The 26,577-nt window shown below is 46.8% G+C and overlaps 1 protein-coding gene across 2 annotated transcripts in view; it reads left to right on the plus strand.

Annotated features, from left to right (window-relative positions):
- The first annotated feature begins 7,662 nt into the window (after window positions 1–7,662).
- Lmod1 (leiomodin 1) overlaps window positions 7,663–26,577 on the plus strand; it is a 46,575-nt gene continuing 27,660 nt past the window's right edge. Inside the window, exon 1 of one of the 2 annotated variants that reach the window (XM_090341432.1) lies at window positions 7,663–8,163. In XM_090341432.1, coding sequence (XP_090197558.1) covers window positions 7,903–8,163 — 261 coding nt within the window. In that variant the 5' untranslated portion in view covers window positions 7,663–7,902. The remainder of the gene's footprint in view (window positions 8,164–26,577) is intronic. The other variant, XM_090341433.1, reaches the window with a different exon arrangement.

Below are 26,577 nucleotides of genomic sequence, written 5' to 3' on the forward strand. Positions count from 1 at the left end.
CCAGGGGGCGGAAGTGATCCTGAGTGGGAGAGCCCTAATCGCTACGGCGATTGGTTGGCTGTTTCGCAGAGAAGCCAATAGGAGGTGGGCATCCTGGGGGCGTGGCGTGGGCGTGGCCTAGCGAGCGGAGTCCGGACTGGGGACGCGCAGGCGCGGAGGGCCTGGGCCACCGCGTTCCTCAGTTTCTGAAGATTCCGTGGCCTGAAATAAACCTGGTCTTATCCCGCTAAGGTTCACAGGACTTTCTTTCTTTCTTTCTTTCTTTCTTTCTTTCTTTCTTTCTTTCTTTCTTTCTTTCTCTCTCTCTCTCTCTCTTTCTTTCTTTCTTTCCTTTCTTTCTTTTTTTCTGTCTGTCTTTCTTAGGTGGTTTTGCTTTGTTAATGGTTCTTGAACTGTGGATCCTTAGCAACGACTCACAGCTCCTTTGGGACAATCCCTTATAATCACAGTGCCTGAAAAGTCACGAACAGTAAGTGTTCAAATGGAAGGACGGGGGCCATCTAGAGGGCTATTGGGACCCATTTGGGATCCTCATTTGGGGGACATTCGCTCCAGAGCCTCCTCTCCCCTCCCCAAAAGAGACGGAAAGGATCGGCGCTTTTTAGCTTTTAATCAGAAAAAAACAACCATACTAGCTGTGAAGGAAATGTCTGACTTTACAACGCACTTATGTTTATTTTATGAAAAGTCACACTGTCACAAAGAAGAGACTGCCACAAGGGTGAGATGAGGGCTGGCCGTTTGGCCTAGTGGCAGAGTGCTTGCCTAGCATGCACGAAGACCCGGGTTCGATTCCTCGGTACCACATACATAGAAAAACCCGGAAATGGTGCTGAGGCTCAAGTGGTAGAGCTCTGGTCTTGAGAAAGCCCAAGGACAGTGCTCAAGTCCTGAGTTCAAACCCTGGCACTGGCAAAAGAAGAAAAAAAAACTAAAGAAAGAAAACTTTCTACAACTTAAAAAAGAAAAGGTGAGATAATTTCCAAACTCTTGGAAATAAGGTAATTGAATTGAATCTGTAGAACCACAGATTATCAATAAAATGCCTACTCTGTGAAAAGAGCAGCTCAAACTAATGACTTGAATGATGAAAGAGGTGTCACTCACTAATCAAGATGCATTGAACCCCTTATTTATTTATTTTATTTATTTATTTATTTATGGGACATGGGGCTTGAACTCTGGACCTGGGAGCTGTCCCTGAGCTTTCTGCTCTTCTGCTTAAGGCTACCCTTGAGCCACATAGCCACTTCTGGGTTTTCTGGTGGCTAATTAGTCTCACAGACTTTAGTGCCTGGGCTGGCTTTGAACCTCGACCCTCAGATCTCAGCCTCCTGAGTAGCATGAACAACTGGCCGAAGCTATTCTCTCTTGTCTCCTTCTCTGTCCTCTCTTCTCACTGGACTGCTCATAACTATTCTTATCTACTGGGTAATTAATACTGGCTTATACATCTGCCTTATGCGAACCTGTTTTTTTTTGTTTTGTTTTAACTCAATCATAAGGAATAGTTAGGGTTCTCCAAAGAAACATAGCCAACGATCAATTGATCAACAGACAGACAGATAGATAGATAGATAAATTGATAAATAGACAGGCAGAGTTGACATGTGTAATTATGGAGGTTGAGAAGTCTCATGATATATTTATCTGTTAGCTGGAGACCCTAGAAAACTAGTAGTGTAATTCCATGCAAGGCTAAATGGATGAACTATCAGAGAATCCACTGGTGTAAAATCCTAGTCAAAATACAAGAAAAGATAAGGTATCTCAGGTTAGAAGTATAGAAAGAAGGGAGAGTTTCTCCTTCACCTTTTGTTCTTCTCAAGATCTCAGTGATTGGATGGATGATTCCCAATCACATCTGACAGGGAGTCTACTGAGTCCACAATTTAAATGGTATTAGCATGAAGAAACACTCTCTCAGACATACCCAGAAACAATGTTTAACCTAAACACACTGGCCCACTCTAGTTGACATAGAATGAGCCATCACAGCAAAGGTGTTGAGCTCTTAAGTTTATAGGGATAGGCTATGGTTGAACAGTCAACTTCATTCTAATAGTCCTTACCCTAAAAAGAATTTACTGTTATGAGACCTTGCTAAAGCAAGGCCTTAGACTTCTCATTCTCTGTTCTCCTTTTGGGGGAAGTGGAGGGTACTGAGGCTTGAAATCAAGTCCTGGGCACTCTTTATGAACTTTTTGCTAAAGGCTAGTATTCTACCACTCAAGCCACAGCTTTTTTGTTTGTTTTTGCCAGTCCTGGGCTTGACCTCAAGGCCTGAGCACTGTCATTGGACTTTCTCAAGGCTAGAGCTCTACCACGTGAGCCTCAGCACCACTTCCAGCTTTTTTCTATGTATGCGATACCAAGGAATTGAACCCAGGTCTTCATGCATGCTAGGCAAGCACTCTACCACTAAGCCAAACTTCCGGCCCCCACAGCTCTTTTTGTTGTTCTTGTTGTTGTTTTTGTTTTTTGCCAGTCCTGGGGCTTGAACTTGGGGCCTGGGCACTGTTCTTGGGCTTTCACTCATGGCTAGTGCTCTACCACTTGAGCCACAATACCACTTCCAGCCTTTCCTGTGTATGTGGTACCAAGGAATTGAACCCAGAGCTTCATACACGCTAGGCAAGCACTCTACCACTAGGCCACACTCCCAGCCTCAAGCCACAGCTCTTTTTTCAGTAATTTTTTTTTCAAAGCTGAGGATCAGACTCAGAGCCTTGAACTTAAGACAAGTGCTCTTTTACTAAACTAATAACTATTCCCCAACACCCCCCCTCCCCAGCCTTTTGGTAGTTTATTGGTAACAGGAGATAAGTGGCACAGACTTTCCTGCCTGGACTGTCTTTGAACAGGATCCTGAATAGCTAGGATTACAGACATGATCCTCCAGGGCCCAGCCATAATTCTTTATAATATACTCATTGTCCATTTCCTAAGATTCAGATAGGTTAAATATCTCACCCAAAGTCACTTATCATAGATATGAGCCCTTATCCTTTGACCTCAGAACCTGGGTTCTTACCTGCTATTCTGACCTACAATGTTTGATTCTTAAAAATGTGACTTTGCTGGTCCTCCAGCCCCTTGAAAGTCCTCTAAGCATTGATTGGTTCTGAATCCTCATTGTACCTTGCCTGTCCCACCACACACTGACTGGAACTTAAAACCTCTTTTTTCTTCTTTCTTTATTCCTCTAGACACAATGCTTGATTTTGCCCGAGAAACAGGCCAGCCACAATCCAGAATCCCAAGAACAAATTCTTTCCAGGTGGAGATGGATTCTGAACTTAGACAATCAGTGTCCCCTATAGTGACCCCTGATTGCAGAAGTTAGAAGTGTTTGTACTTCTCAAATCCTGGATGCCTTTCAAAGGAATTTTTCTTTCTTTTCCCTTCCCTTCCCTTCCCTTCCCTTCCTTCTCTCCCTTCTTTCTCTATTTCTTTCTTTCTTTCTTTCTTTCTTTCTTTCTCTCTCTCTCTCTCTCTCTCTCTCTCTCTCTCTCTCTCTCTCTCTCTCTCTCTCTCTTTCTCTCTCTCTCTCTCTCTCTCTCTTTCTTTCTGTCTGTCTGTCTGTCTGTCTTGGTACTGAGGTTTGTATTTAGTGCTTGGCCACTGTCCCTTGGCTATTATGCTCAAGGCTAGCACTGTATCACTTGAACCACAGCTCCACTTCTGGCTTTTTGGTGATTAATTGAAGGTCAGAGTCTTACAGACTTTCCTACCCATGCTGGTTTCAAACCACGATTCTTTGACTTAGCCACTTGAATAGCTAGGGTTACAAACATGAACTGTTGGTACCTGGCTCAAGAGAAAACTTTTCACCTGTGCCCAGTCTGAGGGAATCCTGGGTTTCTAGAATCAAGGGGCTTTAGATGAGTTGTATCAGAAGAGCCGGTTATTTGGAACAGTGAGGCCCCAGGGTCATTATGAGGGTTTATGTGTGAACACTTCGGGTAGGATGTCCTGAGTGCATCCTGCCCTTAGTATCTGGAAGCTGTGGATTTGCTTCTTGGTGTGCTGCTAGAGCAGAGGAGGAGAAAAGGCAACCTAGACCAAATGGCACTGAGGCTGACCCTGGGCGGAAGGGAGTTTGTGATCCGCAGGCCCTGCCTCCTTTTTAGGGAACAGCAAGCCTTTTTTCACAAAAATCTTGAGAAAGCAATTTTAGGAAGCTAGAAAGAAGCTAACAGCGAGACTAACCATTGCTCAGGTTCCAGAGCCAGGAATGCAGGAAAAGGTTGCTTCTTCTGGGTAACAGGGAGAACGAAGGCTGACAAACCTGGGGAAGAGCAAGAGACTTGGACGTGGTGCAAGAAGCATGCCCACCGTGTGTCTAGCCCATTCCCGGTCAGTTCCACCCTCTCTTATACCCTGTGGGATGCCCACCCTGACAGCCTCAATTAATGTGGCTTTTCCTGGGCTCTTAATAGTTCATTAGACCTCTTTTGCTTGCTCTGCTTTGCGTCGCTGTATTACTCTGTTTATGTGTTGGGGAGGAATTCAGGGTCTTGCACTTATAGACAGGTACTCTGTCATCTCAGCTATTCCTCCAGCTCTGAAATTATTATCCCTTACTTGTTTATATTTTTGCAATAGTGGGGATTGAATACAGGACCTTATACTTCCAAGGTAGATGCTCTACCACTTGAGCCATGCCTCCAGCTTTTTATTGGTTTTCGTTAATTTATGCTCAGACTCCTATTTGTGTTTCCCTCATAGTTGGGATAATAGTCACATGCTACTGTGCTCAGTCATCAGTTAGGACAGAGTATGTCAAACTTTTCTGCCTGAGCTGGCTTCAAACTCTGGTTTTTTGTTGTTGTTGTTGTTTTGTTTTGTTTTGCCAGTTCTGGGCCTGAGCACTGTCCTTGGACTTTCTCAAGGCTAGAGCTCTACCACTTGAGCCTCAGCACCACTTCTGGCTTTTTTCTATGTATGTGGTACCGAGGAATACCTGACCTCCTAAAATTATCTCTTTTTTTTTTTTTTTTTTGCCAGTCCTAGGGCTTGAACTCAAGACCTGGGCACTGTCCTTGAGCATTCTCAAGGCTAGCGCTCTACCACTTGAACCACAGCACCATTTCTAGCCTTTTCTGTATATGTGGTACCAAGGAATTGAACTCAGAGCTTTGTTCACGCTAAGGCAAGCTCTCTACTATGCGGCCAAACTCCCAGCCCCAGGGCAGCTTTTTTTTTTTTTTTTTTTTTTTTTTTGCCAGTCCTGGGCTTGAGCTCAGGGCCTGAGCACTGTCCTTGGAGTTTCTCAAGGCTAGAGCTCTACCACTTGAGCCTCAGCACCACTTCCAGCTTTTTTTTCTATGTATGTGGTACTGAGGAATTGAACCCGGGTCTTCATGCATGCTAGGCAAGCACTTTAACCACTAGGCCAAACTCCCGGCCCCCTAAAATTATCTCTTAAATAAAGATTGAGTTAGTCAACTTTTGTGTTTCTGTGGCAAGATACTTGACATAACATAATGTGACAGGGTTTGTTTTGGCTCTTAGTTGTAAGATTTCCATCCCTAGTCCCAGGTTCCATTATTAATTACGGGCGTGATAAGGAAGAACGCCATGGCAGCCAGGGCAGTGTGGCAGGGGCTGCTGTCCACCCCTCACTGCGTACAGGAAGCCAAGGGAGGAAGGAACCAAGGACAAGCTATGAGCTTCAAACTCGTGCCCCTTGTGACCCACTTCTTTCAGCTGGGCCCTGTTTCCCAGAGTTTCTGCTGTCTCCCAAAATAGTGCCACCAGCTGGGGACTAAAGCAATCAACACATGAACCTGTAAGAGTTCCTATTCAGACCAAAGGACTTGTCATCACAGTTAGCTTGTCGCTTCCAAATGGTGGGTATGGCATTGATTTATACTCCAGTCATGCTTCCTATGCTCAGGGCACTGCCTGACACACAGGGGGCATTCCAGAAATATGCTCATTGACTGGCCAACACCTGACGACTGGACAATTCCATTACAACAGCCAGGATTCTCTAAGCCCCTCTCCCACTCTCCCTCTCAGGTGTACCTGCCTCCCATCTGTCCTCCCATCCCAGCAGTTTGCCCCACTTCCCCATGTCAACCTTCACCCAAAGCCAAAGTAATGGGCATTTAATGCTATGGCCAAGTTTTAGGCCAGACCATCTGTGGACTCAGAAATGCTGATCAAGTGACTGCTTCTCTCTCTGGCTTAGGATGGACAGATGCCAGGAAAGATCGAAGCATCTACCCTGATGTCTTGGTTACAGCAGGGCTCCTAGAAGGGGTTTTGTGGCAGGAGGGAGGGGGGCAGGGGATTGAATGTCTCTAAGACTTGCACAGAGCAGTTTGATGGATGAGCAGTGGACAGCCCTAGTATGAAACACACCAGACCTGCTGCAATCGTATCTCTTCCAACAACCCAGAACCATGTTTCCCTGAAGACGTGCTACAGCATGCTCCGGATTTACATGTGGGTGGTATCTGCAGCTCCTCCTCCACTCTCCCAAGGGATATCTGCTTACAAATGCCAGGGGGAGAAGGAAGCAGGTGAGGACTGAAGAATGGCAATATTCTTTTCCTAACAGCCACGCTCCCTATCCTTTGACAGCTATTAAGATTTCCCAGTTCTCTTCCTCAGAGTTCCAGTTTTCTGTTGGAAGGAATCTCCTTCTTTCTCCCTCCCTCTCCCTCCTCTTCCTTCCCTCTCCCTCCTTCCCCATCCCCTCTCCCTCTCCCCTCTCTTCCCTCTCCCCCTTACCCTTTTCTTCCCCCTCTCCCTCTCCCTTCCCCCCTCTCTCTCAGCTTGGGTGCTGTCCCTGAGCTCTTCAGCTCAAGGCTAGGGCTCTACAACTTGAGCCAAGTGCCACTTCTGGTTTTCTGGTGGTTAATAGGAGCTAAGATTCTCACAGACTTCCCTATGCCCTGGCTGGCTTTGAACCTGGATCCTCAGATCTCAGCATCCTGAGTAGCTAGGATTATAGGCATGAGCAACTGGCACTGGACTCTTGTCTCCTCTTTTCTCTTTTCTCTCCTCTCTGTTCCTCCTCCTCCTCCTCTTCTTCTTTGTCTTCTTTCTCTTCCACTGTCTGTCTGTCTGTCTGTCTGTCTGTCTCTCACTCACTCCACAGTAGCTACACAGGGATGGGGCCAGAGCCTCTGATGCTCAGTGTCCAGGTTTCCTGACAGAAGAGCACGAACAGGCTGTGTGATTAGGAGAACCCTCTCATCTGGAATTATAATTGTCTCATCCCCTCTTCTCCCCCAGGCTGTAAACACCTAAGAGTCCACAAGCACATTACCAAATACAGTAGAAAAGGAGTCAAGGAATGAAGCAGTGGCCACAGCAACATCTCTCCGAGACAGGAAAGTAAAGAGTGTGCTTAGACAGGGCCTGGCCTTGGGCCGTCCAGTTTAGAACCCCCACAGTGCCCCATCCCTGCTTTCCTGGGTCTCTGTGGTTATGGTCTGCTTCTGCCAGCTTTCTACATTTTTGTATCTTTTTCCCATTGCGTGGCCCCCTTGTCTTTAAAAGGCTAAACTGCTCTGTACTAAATTTGGTCACACAGCGCTCCAAGATTCCCTGGAATGTCCTCAAGTTTCAAACAGCTCTGACAGTGAAGCAGGCCCGCCCCCAGCTTGGGGATTGGCTCCCCTACTCAGGGCCAGGCAGCTGTCGGGTCTTATTGGCTGCTAGTTAGATCAGGGCACGGTCCACCAGCCTTGGGCTGCAGGGAGGCTGTTGCTGGATCCACTGAACACCTGTGACAAGCCAGAGCCAAGGAACTGCAGTCCTCCACCAGCTGGAGGGTTTGCACCCAGACTCATTAAGCCCCATCCAGACCAGCCTCCAGTTCCCTCACCACCCCACCAACACGCCTGTAGCCCCCCTGGCAACAGCTACAACCACTTTGCCAAGATGTCCAAAGTAGCCAAGTATCGCCGGCAGGTGAGTGAGGACCCTGACATCGACAGCCTGCTGTCTACCCTGTCCCCTGAGGAGATGGAGGAGCTCGAGAAGGAACTGGATGTGGTGGATCCTGATGGCAGCATCCCTGTGGGGCTGAGGCAGAGGAACCAGACAGACAAACAGTCCACAGGTGCCTATAACCGCGAAGCCATGCTCAACTTCTGCGAGAAGGAGACCAAGAAGCTCATTCAGAGGGAGCTGTCCATAGATGTGAGTGACTCACCCTGGAGGGCGGGAGGAAGGGAAGGGATGGCCGGGGACCCTCATTCCATGTCTAGAATCCTTATTTCCCTGGAAGAACAATTCTTATTGGCAAAAGATTAGACTAGACACTTTGGAACTGATCATTACCCACTAAACAAGCCACGTGATTCTCTCGCCCCTAACTCCTGGTTGACAAGCAGAAGTTAGATACACAGGGGGGAAGCCAAGAAGAGTTCATGATCAAGTTGAGTTCATAGGAGTCCCTTAGCATCTGTTGTTTTGTTGTTGTTCTTTTGTTTTTTTTCCTTCACTTCCATGCCATCTTCATTTGGGAAGAGGGGAATAAAAATGATTCTAGCAAACTCTTGGGTTTTGCCAGTCTTGGGGCTTAAATGCAGGGCCTGGGCACTATCTCTGAGCTTCTTTTGCTCCTAGCCAGTCCTCTGCCACTTGAGCCATAGCACCTCCCTGGCTTGTACTGTTTATGTAGCATTGAAGAATTGAGCCAGGGCTTCATGTATGCTAGGCAAACACTGTACCACTAAACCACATTCCCAGCCAATTTTAGCTGTCTCCTACCAGTCAGCCACTCATGAAGGGAAGGTTCAACCCTTCTATGGGAGAAAGATTCATTTTACAGTGACGCTTAAGCACATTGAGCATTGCAAGAACTTAGAGAGAAAGAGATGGGGGGGGAGGGGCGGAGGATGGGCTTCCAAAAACAAAGGGAGATGGGCCAGGGTTTGTATGCTGGGATTTGTCTTAACCTGATAGCTTGCATTTTATTCCCGGGCGGGGAGGGGGGGAGTTAGGTCCTTCTATCCCTCCCTTCCTTCTTTCCTTCCTCTTCCCTCCTTTCTTCCTTCCTGCCTGCCTTCCTTCCTTCCCCCCCTTCTTTCCTTCCTCTCCCTTCCTTCCTCTTTTCCTTCCTTCTTTCCTTCCTTTCTGTCTCCCTCCTTCCCTCCCTCTCTCCCTTCCTTCCTCCATTCTTTGCTTCCTCTCTCCCTTCCATTCTTCTTTCCTTCCTTTCTCCCTCCCTCCCTTCTTTCCTTTCTTGCTCCCTCCTTTCCTTCCTTCCTTGGTTCCATCCTTCCTTCCTTCCATCCTTCCTCCCTCCCTTCTTTTCTTCCCTCCTTCACTTTCACTCTCTAGAGGAGCATCCCCCCGCCCCCCTCCTTTTTGGTGGCACTAGGTCCTTTGCAAGCCAGCAACACCACTTTGGTGGGATGGGCCCCCTTGAGCAGAAGACGCTAGAGAGGGAAAAACTGTCCATCTAGAAACATCGGCCTGCATCTTGGAAGAGATGAAGCCCAAACTTGCTCTCTGTTTCCTTGACTGGCATGGAGAGATCCTTTTTCTTTACAACTACTCTCATGTCTAAGTTTTCTTTGCACAAACTAAGCTAGCTGATTTTGTGGAATCTCCTTGTCCATGGGAAAGTGTGCCCATGGGAAAATGGTTCTGTCTTTGTATTGGCTCTCTCCTACATATTTCCCGTACAATAGCCATTGCTCGTGAGTTGCCATAAGAAAAAAAGTTCTGCTTTATTCCTTTGCCCTTTGTTTTACTGCTGTGAAAATTGAGGCACAGAGCTTCTGAGGATACAATCCTTCCCACTGGAAGAAGTGAAACCAGAAATGTTACGACCAGAAATTGATGTGTAATGCCTGCCTGGGGATGAAATCATATGGACAGCTGGTCACATGGAGCTGGGAGACACAGCTTTAATGCCTTGAAAACGGGGGTGGGAAGAGATAGGGGGATCAGGAGGAGAGAAGAGGCTGAGGCCAAATGAGGAGACAGGCTGGCACTATTCCTCTGCCTGCCACTCTCTCAGCCCACATTTAAAGCCTCACCAAGAGGCAGAATCTGAGAATCCAGAGGACTCTGGAATTACTTTGTGAGCGAGATGGCTTCCCTGGAAGCATAAATACTAAAACAATTATGGAGGGAAGTGACAGGCCTTCCTATGAGGCCTGGTACCTCCTGAGAGCTATCAAGAGAAAACTCCCAGAAAGAACTAGAATTCCAAGGCTTTAGCACTTCTATGCTTCCCCTTCTCTTATTGGAGCTCAAACACTCACTTTTGAGTTAAACTCTGGTCTTTTTTCTTACTCCAATCCCCAAGCTCTGGCCTATAACCACCTTGTATCCATCCAGTGGCTTCTGGAGGCAAATGGAAAAAGTTTGTGTGTGTGCTACTGAGACTCAAATTCATTACATGCCAGGCAAGTGATCTACCCCTAAGCTGCACCCCAGTCCTAAATAGAATACTCTTCATTACAAAGCAAAATGTTTAGACTGCATAAAGGCAAGTGAGTCTTGTGCTCCTGAAACTCTCATCTCCAGCTTTTCTACTCAAAGTGAATGCTTTGGGCTCTCAATACTCACCCCTTCCTGCCTGGGGCACTCTTGTTTCTGCAGGTAGAAACCAAGTCAGAGAGTAGAGGGTGGGATGTGTGTATGTGTGTGTGTGCGTGTAGTTGTTTTTAAGGACCACTTTTTGTCTCCTGGAGAAGGGCCATTCTGATTCCCTCACCCTTCTTCACATGGATCAAGGACAGACTTTGGCATAATGGCTGCCTAGAGCTCAACATGAACAATGGACTGTGGGCCGAAGTCATTTTTGTAAAACAGAGGGAATAGGGATAAACCCTAAAATGTAGCCTCTTTAGCTTCATTAACAGGATAGAAGTATGGAGGTAGGGGAAGAGAACACAAGAAAAAGGGTTATTCTGAGCAAAATACAACATATGCACATCTGAAATACCATGGTGAAAACCTTTGGTGCAATTAATACATTCAAAAAATAAATAAAACTTGGAATGACAGGAAGGTAAAAGGCTCCGGTGCAGGGCACCAGCAGAAGTAAGGGGGTGGGGGAGAGGGGAATATAGCAAAAAGAGTCAGTGAGCATGAATATGGTGGAAATAGAACAATGAAACCCATTGAGATTGTTTTAGGAAAGGGAGAGGAGGGGGAAGAGCGATGGAGGGGTTGATCAGGATACACTGAACCTATGTGGAAATGTACCAGTAAAGCTTTTTTTGCACAGCTAATGTATGCTGATGACAATATATAAGGTCCCAAACTTGCTTCCAAGTATCACGAAAACCTGGTACAGGGCCAGTGTCCCTTACTATCCCTGTAACTGAGTCATCCACAAGGGACCTGAGCCTGAAGGATGATAGTACAAAGAGAATTCACTTGAGGCCGGGTGGGCAGCTCTTGCCTATAATCCTAACTACTCAGGAGGCTGAGATCTGAAGATCACAGTTCAAACCCTTCCCAGGCAGGAAAGTCTATGAGACTCCTGTCTCCAATTGACTACCAGAAAACAGAAAACCAAGTGCCAGCCTTGAGCAAAACAGCTCAGTGACAGAGCCCAGACCCTGAGATCAAGCAAAGAAAAAAAAAAAAAGAGTTCACTTGGGTCAAGGAACCCAGAAATTGGTGACATATTCCTGCCCTGCCCTTTTGCCCACTCGGAGTCTCCCTCGGCCTGTGCAGACTATGTCTACCTATTTGGTTAGAGGCCAAAACAAGCAAAGCCCAGGTGCTTAGGGTAGAGACACCCCCTCCACAGTCACATGAGTAAGTGCAGCCCTCACAGCTGGAACCGCAGGCCAGGGGAGGATGGCAACAGAGGGCCACACTCTGGAGACTTTATGAGCAAACAGGGGTCATAAACAAGTACACATGGAGCCATTGGGAGAGGAGCCAGGGGCCAGTGACTGCACCCCCGAATGTGGTCACCCCAGCATGCACTCTAACACAGTCTGGAAGCCTGACCTCTCCAGACTTCTAGAAAGACCTTCAGTGTTTGAACAAAATGAGGACTCAAAACTTGTGACAGTTCTGGGCTTGAATTCAGCCTGCCATCCCTGAGCTTATTTGCTCAAGGCTAGAACTCTACCACTGGAGTCACAGCTCCACTTCCAGACTCTCCTGCTCCGGCAGGTTTAGAACCTTGATCCTCATGCCTGTAATCGTAGCTACACAGGAGGCTGAGATCTGAGGGTTACAGTTTGAAGCTAGCAGGAAAGTCCATAAGATTCACCTCCAATTGATCACCAAAAAAGAAAAAAGCTGAAAGTAGAGCTGTGGCTAAAGTGGTAGAGTGCTAGCCTTGAGCAACAAAGCCCAAGAACAGCACTCAGACCCTGGGTTCAAGCCCTGCGACCACAATACACTTTCTCACTTTCTCTCTCTCTCTCTCTCTCTCTCTCTCTCTCTCTCTCTCTCTCTCTCTCTCTCTCTCTCTCTCTCTCTCACACACACCCGTTTTCAGAAGACTATGAATGAACAAGTCTAGCCTTGAGTTAGTGACTGTTGCTTCTGCATGTGGCATCGATGGGTGTTCCCAGCACTGCGATTTCTACTATCATCTCTATAATTTCTTTCTTGGGTGCCAGTCCTGAGTCTTGAACAGTGAGTGCCTGGGCATTGTCCCTGAGCTCTTTTGCTCAAGGCTAGCTCTCTACCCCTTAAGCCATGGCTCCACTTCTGACATTTTAGTGAGTCATTGGAGATTAAGAGTCTCACAGACTTTCCTCAGTTCTTCAAATGAGAGCCTCAGATCTCAGCCCCTGAGTACTTCGGAGTACAGGTGTGAGCCATGGGTGGCCGGCCAGCTTAAACTTTTTCTTTTAATGAAACCCGGGGTGGTAGACAGTACATGTGGGTCACAGCCCTGGCTTTCCCTGAGGAGGGAGAACCCCAAGTTATCATGCTGAGTGGGTCTAGACAGTGGACTGGAACAGAGCCTGCTCCCCTGCGCAGTGAGTCCCTCCAGGAATCTTCTGGGCTCTGTATGCCTCTCTCATGAATATTCCCTGGCTTCTTTCATCCAGGTCACCCCCTATTTGCCCTTGAGTCTCACCCCTACCCCCAGGTAGCTTGGATCTCTCATCTGAGAACGGCAGTTCTACCCGGTCCTATCATTTAGCATGTCACTCTTTGTTTGGGGGGCTGGGGGAGTAGGGGTTGCTGGGGATTGAACCCAGGGCCTGAAGCATGTGGAGCATGTTCTGCCACTGAGCTACATCCACAGCCCCTCTTTATAAGTATCCACTCTCCTGCCTGTCTCCCTTACCAATTTCTACTACTCTGAAGGGCAGCTGCTCACCCGGGCCCAGCCAGGGAAGGAGTGAGCCATCAGTTAGTGGGAGTCAGGGCGAAGGGCTTTCACCTGGTCCTCTGGGAGTTCTTACCAGCCAAGCGGAGGATAGGGACCCTGGGCAGGGCAGCGGTGGCATGAAACATCTATCCTTGGCTCAGGTTTCAGGAACCAGATCCCAACAGGTCAACTCATATGTTTTTCTCTCTTCCCAAGTGGGAAAGAAAACCCTCCCCCTTGCCTCCCCCATCCTTCTCCCCAGGCCACAGGGACTGAGGATTAGCACCTGCACAAAGCCAGGGGCAGGGGCAGATGAGCTGGGGAGAGGGGGCAGTTAATGAAGCGCTTGTAGGTCCTCCCTAGAGGTCAACTTGAGAAGCAACCCAGAACCCCAGGGCCAGGTCTGAGTCTCCACCTCTGCAGCCCCCTGCCCCACCAGGCTTGGTCAGGGGCCTGACCCGGGCCCCTGGACTCTGCAAGGCTGGGAGAGCCAGAGGCCCCTGTGCCAACCCTCAGAATGCCCTTTGCAGAGGGCTGAGCTGATGGGGAGTGCTCCAGGCTGCACGACTTACTGCTTAAAGAGATTAACCCTGACTGGTACATACCCGAAATAGCCCCGGAGGCCAGGGTGGAGAGGGCAGAGGAGGTGATGAAGGCCTTGTGCCCCAGGGAGCAAAGAGCAGGCACCCAGAAAGGGCTAAGCAAGTTTAAACTTTCTCCCTGGAGTTGGAAAGCTGCCGCCATCCAGAGATGAGAGAGGCAGCCAATTGTTTTCTTGAACTCGGGTATGGATCCACAGGTATTTGCCTCAAGCACTGTTCTACCCCTCCACCTTCAGTACACTGAGATTTGAGCTCAAGGCTTTTCACACTTACTAAGCAGGTGCTCTACTCCAGTCAGCCTTCTTTTTGCTGTGGCTATTTGGGGGATAGGATCTCAATTCCCACACGCCCCTCCAGGTGACCTGGACAGTATTCCTCCTATTTATGCTTCCTGCTATAGTTAAGATGATGGGCGCACACAACCATGTCTAGTGTTTTCTGGTGAGATTAGGTTTCACATACTTTTTGCCCAGGCTGGCCTAGAACCTCAAACCTCCTAATTTCTGCCTCCTGACTAGAACTCCAGATGTGACCAACGCACTTAGCTCAAACATTGTTCATATGTTCCTATATAAATGGATAGCTAAATAGATACTTTGTTCTCTGTGTGTATAGTACATAATTTAAAGAATTTGGGGCAAGTAAAACATCACTGCCTGCTCGTACCTGTAGGGCAGCCTCTGGGTGTTTGTCCTTTGCCCAGGCAGGAGGTTTGAGAGCTTGACTGCATGGAAAACTTGAAAGGGTTCAAACTGATGAACAGAATCTAGGAAGATCTGCAAAAATGAAATGGCTCCATCCACAGTGAGAGGTGGATGAAGATGATTACGGGATGGGAGGGTGGGAGAGCAATGACTAAGGGGGTTTGGTACTGGACACAGACAGCCAGAGGTCTCAGGCTTTGGGAGGGGCTCACATTATTCATGCCAGGGTAGGGAGCTGAGGACAAAGCCTTGATCTGGCCTCCTGCCCCTCCCAGCAATATCCTCTTCTAAGAGTCTATGGCCATGTCCACAGCTGGCCCAGAAAGGGCCAGGTATTGAGTGAAGTACACCAGGAGGGACCTACACTACAGCCATATGCATTCTCTCTCTCTCTCTCTCTCTCTCTCTCTCTCTCTCTCTCTCTCTCTCTCTCTCTCTCTCTCTCTCTCTCTATCTCTATCTATCTCTCTCTCTCTCTATCTCTCTTTGTCTCTCTCTCTTTCACACACACACACACACACACACCAGAAACAAAACACAGTGGAGGAAATGGGGAAAACCATGAACATTTCTGTTCTCAACAAGTTGGATAGATAGGAATATCTTGAACCATATCATGAAATATCATGAAAACCTTCCAGGTGAGGCCCTTCATGCTTATTAGCAGGCTTCTTCTCACAGGGGAGACAGCCTGTGGGTGTCTGGGATCAGATAGGTCCAGGTTGGAATTCCACTTCTGTCCCTTGCACATCCAGTGAACTTGATGAGAGCCTTCGGTAAGAAAGGAAGAAAATTAAGCTTCTTGGGCACCTTCTCCAGCCCAGGGCATTACAGTTGCAGTCTCATTAATATGGCTTCTTGAGGCTCCATGATCTGTCAAATGGGAATGATCAAATCAGCCTTGGTGGGTTAGTGTCAGGACTGAACTGGAGGAGGAAGGGCGTGAACGTGTTCACACATTGGGGCCGTAAGAAATTCCTTCTCTAGGCCGGGAGTGTGGCCTAGTGGTAGAGTGCTCGCCTAGCATGCATGAAGACCCGGGTTCGATTCCTCAGTACCACATACATAGAAAAAAGCCAGAAGTGGTGCTGAGGCTTAAGTGGTAGAGCTTCAGCCTTGAGAAAGTCCAAGGACAGTGCTCAGGCCCTGAGCTCAAGCCCAGGACTGGGGGAAAAAAAAAAGAAAGAAAAGAAAAGCAATTCCTCATTCTAAATTCTTCAGACATTAGAAACTGTGTTTTGTTTTTTAAATCTCTCAAGAGGTAAAAAGAGAGTACTGTCAGTAAAAGTGAAGGAAAGGCAGAAAAGGAGGAGGAGAAGGTGAGGAAATAAAGAAGCTGATTTTGAGAAGGCAAGGCTCACGCCGGGCACAGTGGCTCAAGCCTGTAATTCTAGCTACTCAGGAGGCTGAGGTCTGAGGATCGTGGTTCAATGCCAGCCCAGGCACTAAAGACACCGAGACTCTTACAATTTTGGGGGCCCATACTGGCAGTTGAACTGAAGGACTCAACCCCTTGGCTTCCTCCCAGTCCCCTTAAAGACGATGCTCTACAGCTTGAACCGCACCTCCACTTCTAGCCTTTTGGAAATAAATTGGAGACAAGAGTTTCTTAGATCCGTCTGCCTGGGTTGACTTTAGACCATGACCCTCAGGTCTCTGCATGAGGAGGGGGATTTGGTGACTCTCTCTGTAGGCTTACCTTATTTACTTATTGGCTGGCTCCTGTTGCCTGGTATCTTGGAGTCTCTGCCTAATTTATTTATCCCTCCTCTACCCCCTGCTTCCAGGGCCCAGACTGAGTCAATGGGCTGGGAAAATAACAGAGGGAAGGGAGATTGGGGGAGCATGGGCTTCGGGATGGAGGACTCCCCCTCTGTCACCTTCCACCCCAGTGTGGGAATGTGGCTTTAGCTGTCCATGGGGTCCACTACAGAAAGACCAAGCCAGGTCGTCAGGACACTGTTTACAAACAGCTAGGAATAGAAAGGTCTCCTGCTCCACACGCTCCGTTCTGCTTTCCTTCACTCAGGGGCCACAGGCTCCACTAGGCTGAACAAGCCTGTCTTTGGAGCCCAGGAGGAGGAGTGAGAGGTACACTATCCTCAGGACAGAACTTCCCGTGAAGCTCTGGTGCAGTGTGGTGAGGCCAATGATCAGAGTCAGAGGCCAGTGAGGCCTGGACTTCCATCCTGCTCAGCTGGTGGCTGGCTGTAGGAACAGAACCTTTCTGAGCCTCAGTTTCCACATTTATAAAATGAAAATTGCAACGCCTGGTTATAGGATAGGTGTGAAGTTTCAGTAAAATAATCTACACAAGGTACCAGAATCCAGTAGTGAGAGATCATGAAGAAATTGTCTCTCTTCTTCCTTCCATCCTACTTATTCTGATTTTTTGAACGTCTTCCTCCTCCCGCCACCTCTTCATTCCCGCCTCCTTTTCTTCTTCCTCTTGTTTATCCCCTTCCTTTTATTCTTTTTTGGTTGTGGGGACATTGAATCCCAGTCTTCAAAGTCCAGCTCCTTCATCTTTTTCATGCCGTTTTTATAAGGAAAGAGGAAGGCTCCACCAAATCATTAATTCCCCCACTCTTTGGTGAGCTCCTGCTGAACTGCATACCTTCTCAATGCCACGATGGAGCAGTGACTCGGTAGACAAGACCTCTGTCCTCTTAGAGATGATCTCTCGTCTACTGGGAAAACCAGACAATACATGTGATACGTAAATCACACATAGCATGTAGACAGAGGACGTATGTGATATGTATGTACATCTATACAGATCCACACTTACTGTTTAAGGAAGACTGTGTGTGAGAGAGATCATTTCCAATAGTGGCTTCATCAGAAAGGGGACATTTGAACAGAGCCTGGGATAGAGCCAGTCATTGGAAAGTTGGAAAAGGTGCTTTCTAGCAGAAAGGGGCAGCCATACAAAGGCTCTGAGATGAGACGTGTTTCATGTGTCAGAGGAACAGCCTGCAGTGTCACTGGAGCAGAGTGGGCTAGAGGGCTGGAGGAGGGGAGGCCCAGAGGACTTAAGCCTCATGCAGTGCACAGCCTTTTAGGGCAGCAGAGGAATTTGAATTCTTTTTTTTCCCTTCTTGCAGTGCTGAAGATTGACCCAGAGTTTTGTGCATGCTAGGTAAATGCTCTGTCATTGGGCTACACGCTCAGTTCAGAGTTGGTGAGAAATCATTGGAGGGTTTGAAGCAAGGAAGAGATGGTCTGAGTTGTGTGTGTGTGTGTGTGTGTGTGTGTGTGTGTGTGTGTGTGTGTTGCTGGGTTTGAATTCAGAGTATTTGCATGAGATATGGTGTTAAAGGCTCATTCTATCATCTTTCAGATGAGTAGAGTGTAGAAGGGCAAGATAACTGGAGGAAGACTGTAGTTCCCGGTATTACGGTCACTTAGAGAATTCAAGGATTTTCTTTTTGCTTGTTCTGGGGCTTGAACTCAGGGCCTGAGCACTGTCCTTGGGCTTTCTCAAGGCTAGCGCTCTACCGCTTAAGCTGCAGCACCACTTTTGGCTTTTTCTGTGTATGTGGTACCAAAGCATGGGACCCAGAGCTTTGTGTGTGCTAGTGGAGCACTTTACCACTAGGCCATGCTCCTGGTCCCTCAAGCATGTTCTAATGAGACCAGGCCTAGGAAAGACTTTAAAAGTAGCTCTGAAATGAAGTAGAGCTATAGCTCAAAGTGGTAGAGCACTTGAGCAAAAATGCTCAGGGACAGTGGCCTAAGGCCCTAAATTCAAGCCCCACGGTGGATAACAACTAAAAAAGTAGTTCAGAAGTGGTCTATTTCTTGCCTGAGCTGTTAGGTACATTTTTGTTTGTTTTGTTTCGAGACAAAGTTTCACTGTGTAGTGCAGGCTGGCCTCACACTCTAGGTTATGCTTCTTCAGTCTCCCAAGTCCTGGGATCATGGATCATGTGGCACCATGCTGGCCTGCATTGATGTCATTTACTAGGATGGCAAACAACAGAGGAAGAGTAGCTTGGCTTTGAACTTGTTAAATTCATTGTGTTCATCAGACTCTGAAGGGGACATGCTGGGTTGACAAGGAGATGTAAGTCTGGAACTCAGAGTGAGGCAGAGCTGGGGATTAAATTTGGGAATCATTCATGTGTGGATGATACTGAAAGCCATAAAGCTGGGAGAGATCACCTAGGAATGGGAGATGAGTAGAAATCAATCTTTGCCTTATGGCACTGAAGGAGAAAATAGACTCAGTGAAGAGACAGGACAAGCCTATAATCCCAGCTGCTCAGGATCCCAGTTTGAAACCAGCCTTGGCCTTGAATTCAAGCCCCAGTAACAGCAGAAAAAAAAAAAGAAAGAGCTTAAAGAGACACGTGAAAGGAAACTGAATAGCTTTCTCGAAATCAAGTGAAAGGAGCTTCAAGGAACAGGAACCTCTCTACTATATCCCTTCTTGAAATCCAGCCAAGGTGAGTGGAAATATGCAGCCTAAGTGAGAAATAGCAGTGAAGAGTAGACTCATCAGAGACTGGAGCAAATAAATCTTTCTTCTCTGTCTCAGTATTCTGTTCTAATGCAGAGCCAATGAGTCAGAGTGGACTTTTGCGTGAATGATGATGGAGCTAATTCAACAAAAAAGAAAATCTGATGATATCAAGAAAGAAGACAAGAAGGGATAGAGGGCACTGAGCGGAAGTGAGTCTTGATAGCAGGAGGTCTTCTCTGCCCTGGAAGGGTGGTGGACCCCCAGAGGCTGTCAGTGGCACAGGCATGGGGAGGAGAAAGAGAGGCTGGGGTCTGATGTGTGAACATGTGCAGAGTATGCCATGGGAAGAAAAACACAGGCAGCCAAGTGCAGGTTGGATTAAGGCAGGGAGAGACCAGAGTCAGAGGTAAAGGCCCAGATCACAAGAAAAATGTGCAGTGCCAGCTAGGTCAGTAGAAAAAGCAGGAAAACCCTTCTAGACATGAAATCTGGCCTGTAGACAGAGAGCAGACAACAGCCAGCTGTCACAGCTGCTTGAAAATCCAGTAGATCACCTCCTGTACATCGATCTTCTGTCCCCAAGGCCACCCGTGTACACAGGTCCTTTCCTGGAACCCTGTTGACCGCTGATGTGGTGGGTGACCCAGCACTGGATTTGCAAAACAAGCCAGGGAGATGTGGGGTTAATTTCTAGCCTGGCTAGGTAACCTCTGTTAGTGTCACACACATTTCGCATTTAGAACCTTCTTTTCTTTTCATTATTTATTGACATGTCTATATTGCATTTGTACTTCTCCAAAGTAGATTCCCTCCCCCCAAAAATCTATGTTAATGACTTATAAGGTGCTTATGGATAGCCAGGCACTGGTGGCTCACGCCTGTAATCCTAGCTACTCAGGAGGCTGAGATCTGAGGATCATGGTTCAAAGCCAGGCTGGACACAAAAGTCTATAAGACTCGTATCTCCAATTAACCACCAGAAAACTGGAAGTGGCACTGTGGCTCAAAATGGTAGTATGCTAGCCTTGAGCTGAAGAGCTTAACAACAGCTCTCAGGCCCAGAGTTCAAGGCCATAACAAAAAACAAAAACAAAAACAAAAAAATAACAAGTGCACAAAACACAGGGGTAGAGTTTTGTGAGTGATCATAAAATAAACAGGAACTCATATAATTCTGTAGCACTCCCGTCTGTCTTCCCCAAGGGTTACCTGTATCTATAGCTTGATCTCCTCTGCCTCTGTTGTGTATGTGTGTGTGTGGGGGGGGTGTATTGGTACTGGGTCTTGAACTCAGTGCCTGGATGACGCTGTCCCTTAGCTTTTTTACTTAAGACTGACACTGCGGTAAAGTCTTTGAGTGTGGCAATCCTCAGATGACAGCCTCCAGCCATTACAAGCATGAGCCACTGGCAGCTGGCTTCATATCCTTTTTTTTTTTTTGGACCCTATTTCTGATTTTTGAACTTAAATTTGTGTTTGTGAAACAGCGCTATGTTGTCCTTCATAGAATTTATGTCTTCCTTGTGATGCAGTATTCCATTGTATGAATTCTTCACAACTTACCTATCCACGTTCCTGTCAGTGGAAATTTGGGTTATTTCCAACACGGAGCCATTACAGACAGTGCTACAGAGAACATTTTTGTCCCTTTTTTTTTTTTTTTTTTTTTGCTAGTCCTGGGCTTGAGCTCAGGGCCTGAGCACTGTCCTTGGACTTTCTCAAGGCTAGAGGTCCAACACTTGAACCTCAGCACCACTTCCGGCTTTTTTCTATGTATGTGGTACCAAGGAATGGAACCCGGGCCTTCGTGCATGCTAGGCAAGCACTCTACCAGTAGGCCAAAATCCTGGCCCTGTCTCTCTCTTTTTTTTTAGTGTGTGTGTGTGTGTGTGTGTGTGTGTGTGTACTTATGATTTCATTTCTGTTTGGTATGTAGCTAGGAATGGAATTTCTGGGTCATAGGGAATGCATAACAAACTTTACTTCAGCAGGGATGAGAATACCTCTGTGATAAGGAATCTATGAGGATCAGAGAAAAAATCCAGAAGTGGTGCTGTGGCTCCAGTGGTAGAGTGCTAGCCTTGAGAAAGCTCTGAGTTCGAGCTGTAGGACTGGCAAAAAAAAAAGCAAAGAAGGTCTAACATAGTGCATTGCAAATAGTAGGCATTTCATTGACAGATGTCATAGCCATAGCTAATGGAGTCTGACTTTGAGAGCAACTAGAACATTGTCAACTTTGGACATGTCCCACCTATTTTCTTCCTGACCTGCACAGAATCTCAGGTCAGAGTCCTCAGCCCCAGAGTGCTGTCGTTTTCTCAAAGATAATTCCCACCTCATGGCCTCTTTCTTTCATTCCACGTGTACACTGCTACTGGGGCTTGAACTCAGGGACTGGGAGCTGTCCTTAGCTTTTTGCTGGTATTCTACCACTTGAACCATAGCTCCACTTCCAGTTCTGTGTGTGTGTGTGTGTGTGTGTGTGTGTGTGTTCGTTCGATTGGAGATAAAAGTCTTACTGATGTTTTCCCCTAATGGAAGGTGAAAGTTTCACTGATCCCCACTCCCAGATTGGCTTTGGGCCTCCATCCTCAGAGTAGCGAGGGTTACAGGTAGGCATGAGGCGCCAGCGTCCAGCTCATGATCCTCACTTCTCATGCTTAATCCTTCCCAACATTTTATCGTCTCAGTATGAATGAGTCTAACTATTCTATTCTTCACACAAGTGGCTGGTCACATCTAGAGAAAAGAACACAGCCACGTCTCGCCATGCTTCAAACCCTATCACCTCTGTTGAGCCCACCCGCAGGGCTGCCCAGCAAACCTCTCCACGTCCTTCTCACTCTTCTGAGGACTAGTTCAAAAATGAACCTTTCTCTGAAAACTCTGTCCCACCTCTCCCTTTCCACCCTTAACAGACGATCTAATCTCATGTGTCACTGAGAAACTTGAAGCCAACAGGTGAGGATGCCACCACATTCCACTCTGGCTACTTGAAAATACATCAGCATCCAGCCTGGCAAGCTGTGGTCTTCCCTCTGATGGCAGGGAGCCAGCCTCCTTACAACTGCCCCACCCTGGGGCCCGGCCCACTTTCCCGTTGCATTCTCTCCTGGCTGTACGAACATTGGATCTTTAGACATCCCCTCTTCTCTCTGCTTCTGCATGTTTTTGGACTGTCTTCAGGCCTTACCTCTTCGTAGGTGAATCTAGCTCTAGAGAGAGCATCTATAGCCCAGCCATTATCATGCTGCCAGTGTCTACTTGACCAGTGTACCAACAAGGTGCCCTCTGTTGCTTGATCCAGCACGCACTGTTTAGCATCTCTCCTATTTATTGAATTTGTGCGTTTCTCCTTCTTTGACCCCCCTTATCCCTTTGGCATCAGGACACTGCATCACCTTGTGTTCCTCTTCTCCCTTTAGCTGTTCTTCCCGGGGTCCCTCTAGAATGCCAACATTACCATTCCCCAGGCCTCTGTCCTTCCTCTGCTTCCGAATGCCATCACCCCTCTGCTCCTGGTCTATCTCTGGCCCAGATCTCTCTTTTAAGTTCTAGATCATTCATTTGTCTTCTGGACACCTCGAGTGTCTCAAATTCAGCCAGTCTAAAAATAAATTAATCATTGTCACCTCAACCTACCCGTAAACCTCGTTTTCCTCCTACGTTCTATGCTTTGTAACTAGAAGCACCACCTAATCAGATGCCCAGGTCATGACCCTGGGGTTAATTGGCTCTGATCTCTCTGCTTGTGTTGCCACACTTTCCTGAGAGAGAATCCTGTTGAGTCTACCTCCCTGGCCTCTCTTGACTCCACCCTTCCTCTTCTTCCCTCCCTAACCATTGCATCCATATCATTTAACAGCTAGAAGCACATTCTGATCTCCTTGTTTCTCTCCCCCCATCCCCGCAATTGCAATCCATTCTCCTCACAGTTACCAGTGTCCTATTATAAAAGGAAATCATGATCTTTTTTCATATGTTTTTATTGTAATTAATAGAAGGGTTACATTATATTCACCAGATGGAAGGTGCATTACTTCACATACATTGATACCCTTTCTCAGGTCTTGGTCCCCATTTCCCTCCCCCCACCGCCACCCTGTGAAGTCATGATCTTGACACTCCCCGTATAAAAGCCTTCGGTTGCTCAACATAGCTTTCATGACCCAATTTACACTCCTCCAAGTGGCTTAGAAGGTCCTTGGCGATACAGCACCTCCCTGCCTCTCTGGCTACTAATACTCTTCTCCCTGACCCTTGCCCTTTGTGGCGTAGAACTGGACCATTGGTGCCAGGCTTTATCACACTTTCCTGATGCCGTGGAATGCATCATCTCCCCTGCCTGGTGTGTCAGGCCTCACTAACCCTTCACACATCCAATACACGAAAGATCATTTCAGCATTGTCTGTGTCTGTTCTTTACCACAAGTCTTTATTTTTTTTGCCAGTCCTGGGCTTGAACTCAGGGCCTGAGCACTGTCCTTGGGCTAGAGCTCTACCACTTGAGCCTCAGCACCACTTCTGGCTCTTTTTTCTATGTGTGTGGTACCTGGGAATCGAACCTGGGTCTTCGTGCATGCTAGGCAAGCACTCTACCACTAGGCCAAACTCCCAGCCCCTACCACAAGTCTTTTATGTGTGTGTATGTTGTTTTGAGTTACTTGGGAGAGGATTTTGTTATGCAGCTCAGAATAGCCTCTAATTTATGGCCTTCCTGCCTTAGCCTCCCTAGGCCCAAGGATTACAGGCATGGGCCACCACACCCAGCTTTGTTCAAGCTTCCTGAGGACCAGGGCTGACTCTGAGAGTTCTGGCAGTGATTATAACACCTGTTTGAATGAATGTAGGTTGGTAGAATAAATCCAAGACTGAAGAGTATTGAAGAATTTATAAATACCATTCTCATCAAACCTGTGTAAATCTACAAATGTTATGCAGTCATGTATACATTTCTGAGACTTTTTTTCCCCCCTATGTATGTGGTACTGAGGAATCAAACCCGGGTCTTCATGCATGCTAGGCAAGCACTTGACCACTAGGCCAAACTCCCAACCATGAAACTTCTTGTATTTTTTGCCAGTTTTGGGGCTTGAACTCAGGCCTGGGCAGTGTCCCTGGACTTCTTTTACTCAAGGCTAACTTGGACCAAAGCACCACTTCTGGCTTTTTCTATTTATGTGGTACTGAGCAATTGAACCCCTGCAAGCTAGGCAAGACTCTATCACTAAGCCACATTCCCAGACATGAGATCTTTGAAAATACAATTTTGTGTCCAAATGTTAAAGTGAAAGGAAATTTGGTGGTGATCATTTTTTCTTTCCCAGTTTCTGTGAAAAATGAAGGAAAGCAATCCAAAATTTACATTCTGAATTGTTAGGATTAGGTGTCTGTTGTATTTTCCCTTTAGTTAGAACTCATTCTGTTTTCTTTCTTTCTTTTTTTCTTGCTGTTACTCTTCTTCTTCCTTTTCTTCTTCTTCTTCTTGCTCTATGGGGATCTGAGATAACAGGCTTACATATTCATCTTGGTTCTATTAAGTCTATCAAGTCTACCCATGATCCTTAGGGTCTCTGATATGATCTAAAGAACATGAATGATTTAGCCTACACACATTCAACTGAAAACTTCAGCTGGATTCTTCCTTAAAATGTCTAGAGAAGTTCAGTTCTTTTCTTTTCTTTTCTTTTCCTTTTTTTTTTTTTTTTTTTGCCAATCCTAAGACTTGGACTCAGGGCCTGAGCATTGTTCTTGGGCTTTCTCAAGGCTAGAGCTCTACCCCTGGAATCATAGCACCACTTCCGATTTTCTAGTGATTGATCGGAGGTAAGAGTCTCATGGACTTCAGTGCCCTGGCTGGCTTTGAACTTCGGTCCTCAGATCTTAGCTTCCTGAGAGCTAGGATTTCAGGCATGAGCCACAGTGCCCCACTATAGCAGTATATTTTATAGGGAAAAGAAAATAATCAGTAATTCTTTTTCTTATTAGCTGAGGATGTTAACCATGGTCAAATATTTTGAGTATAAACCTGACAGGTGCTTTGCTTTCTGCTAAGTTCATTCTGTTCATATTCACATGTATTTCTGTTTCTTGGTTTTTCCTTTTTTCTTTCCTTCCCTTCCCTTCCTCCTCCTCCTCCTCCTCCTCCTCCTCCTCCTCCTCCTCCTCCTCATTTTCCTGTGTCATTAACAATTCCTTCTAAGTATCATTTTGGTAGATGCCATCATAGCCCCATCATATGGTTCTGTTGAACCATTTGCCTATATTTGGACATTTACATGACTCCCAATAAATATACTTTCCAAGGCCCCAAACAGATCCCCAGAGCTTACTCAGGCTCCTTCCTTTGGCCTTTGGCACCCATCCCTGGAGCGATGGAGCCAGCCAAACCAGATGATAAATAGAATGGTTAGCAGACTGTTCCTCCTGCTGATCTTGGGGCCCGATGGGTGAAACAGAACTCCTAAAGGAGAGGAAGGACTGGCAGGGCCCTGGAGACAGGGGACGGCGGCAGCTCCCAAGGTAGACACCCCAGTGCCTGGAGAAACCTGAGGCTACCCATGTTATTTTTTACAAGATCAAGTTCCTGGTGTTGGCATATCTGCCAAGTTAGAGCTTTTTCCTTCTCTCCTTGGCTCCTGGGCGGTGCGTCTGCTTGTGTGCCCCGTGGCTGAAGAAGAGCCTAGATTGCCTCTGTTCTGGGAGACCAGAGCTGTTAGAACTTACAAAAACAGAAGCAAATCTTCAGTATGTGGGTGGGCTGGTTGGTTTTTCTTTTTATATTTCTAGTTATTGATTTAATCTTTATCCTTTAGAAGTTAAAGCAGGAGGGTGAGGCACCATTGACTCATGCCTGTCACCTATACAGTTCAAAGCCAGCTCCCGCCAAAAAAAAAGTATATGAAACTCTTATCTTCAATTAACCACCATGGTGCTACGAATAAAAGTAGTAGAATACTAGTCTTGACCCCAAAAACGCTCAGGGACAGTGAGACCCTGAGTTCAGTTGGCTCTGAGTTCAGATTTCACACCTGACCCCCCAAAAAAGTGGGGGGAAGGAAATGGGGACAAAAACATGAGAAGGGGTATCAAGGTGTAAGAAGTAATGCACCTACTACCTGGTGAATGTAACTGTAACCCCTCTATACATTACTTCAACAATAAAAAGTAAAAAAAAATTAAAGCAAAATAAGAAATAAGACTTTGTTTAGTATGATTCTTCTGGTTCATTCCTGTAAGGCTGGAGATTGTTCCTTTCACCTTGCACATTCCAGGCAAGTGCTTTTCTACTAAGCTATATTCCCAGCCCTTTGGTATAATTCTCCTTTCACTGTTATATCATTAAGTCCATAGTTTTAAGTCTCTTTCAATTATGTTTAATTTTTCTTATTAAGATATAATTCATGCAGGGCACTGGTGCCTGTAAATCTTAGCAACTCAGATAGCTGAGATCTGTAGATTGAAGTTCCAAGCCAGGCGGGGAAGTACCTGAGACCCTTAACTCCAACTAACCACCAGAAAACTGGA

The sequence above is a fragment of the Megascapheus bottae genome, chromosome 10, assembly GCF_031878675.1.
Source record: "Megascapheus bottae isolate mThoBot1 chromosome 10, mThoBot2.hap1, whole genome shotgun sequence".
Lineage (NCBI taxonomy): Eukaryota > Metazoa > Chordata > Mammalia > Rodentia > Geomyidae > Megascapheus > Megascapheus bottae.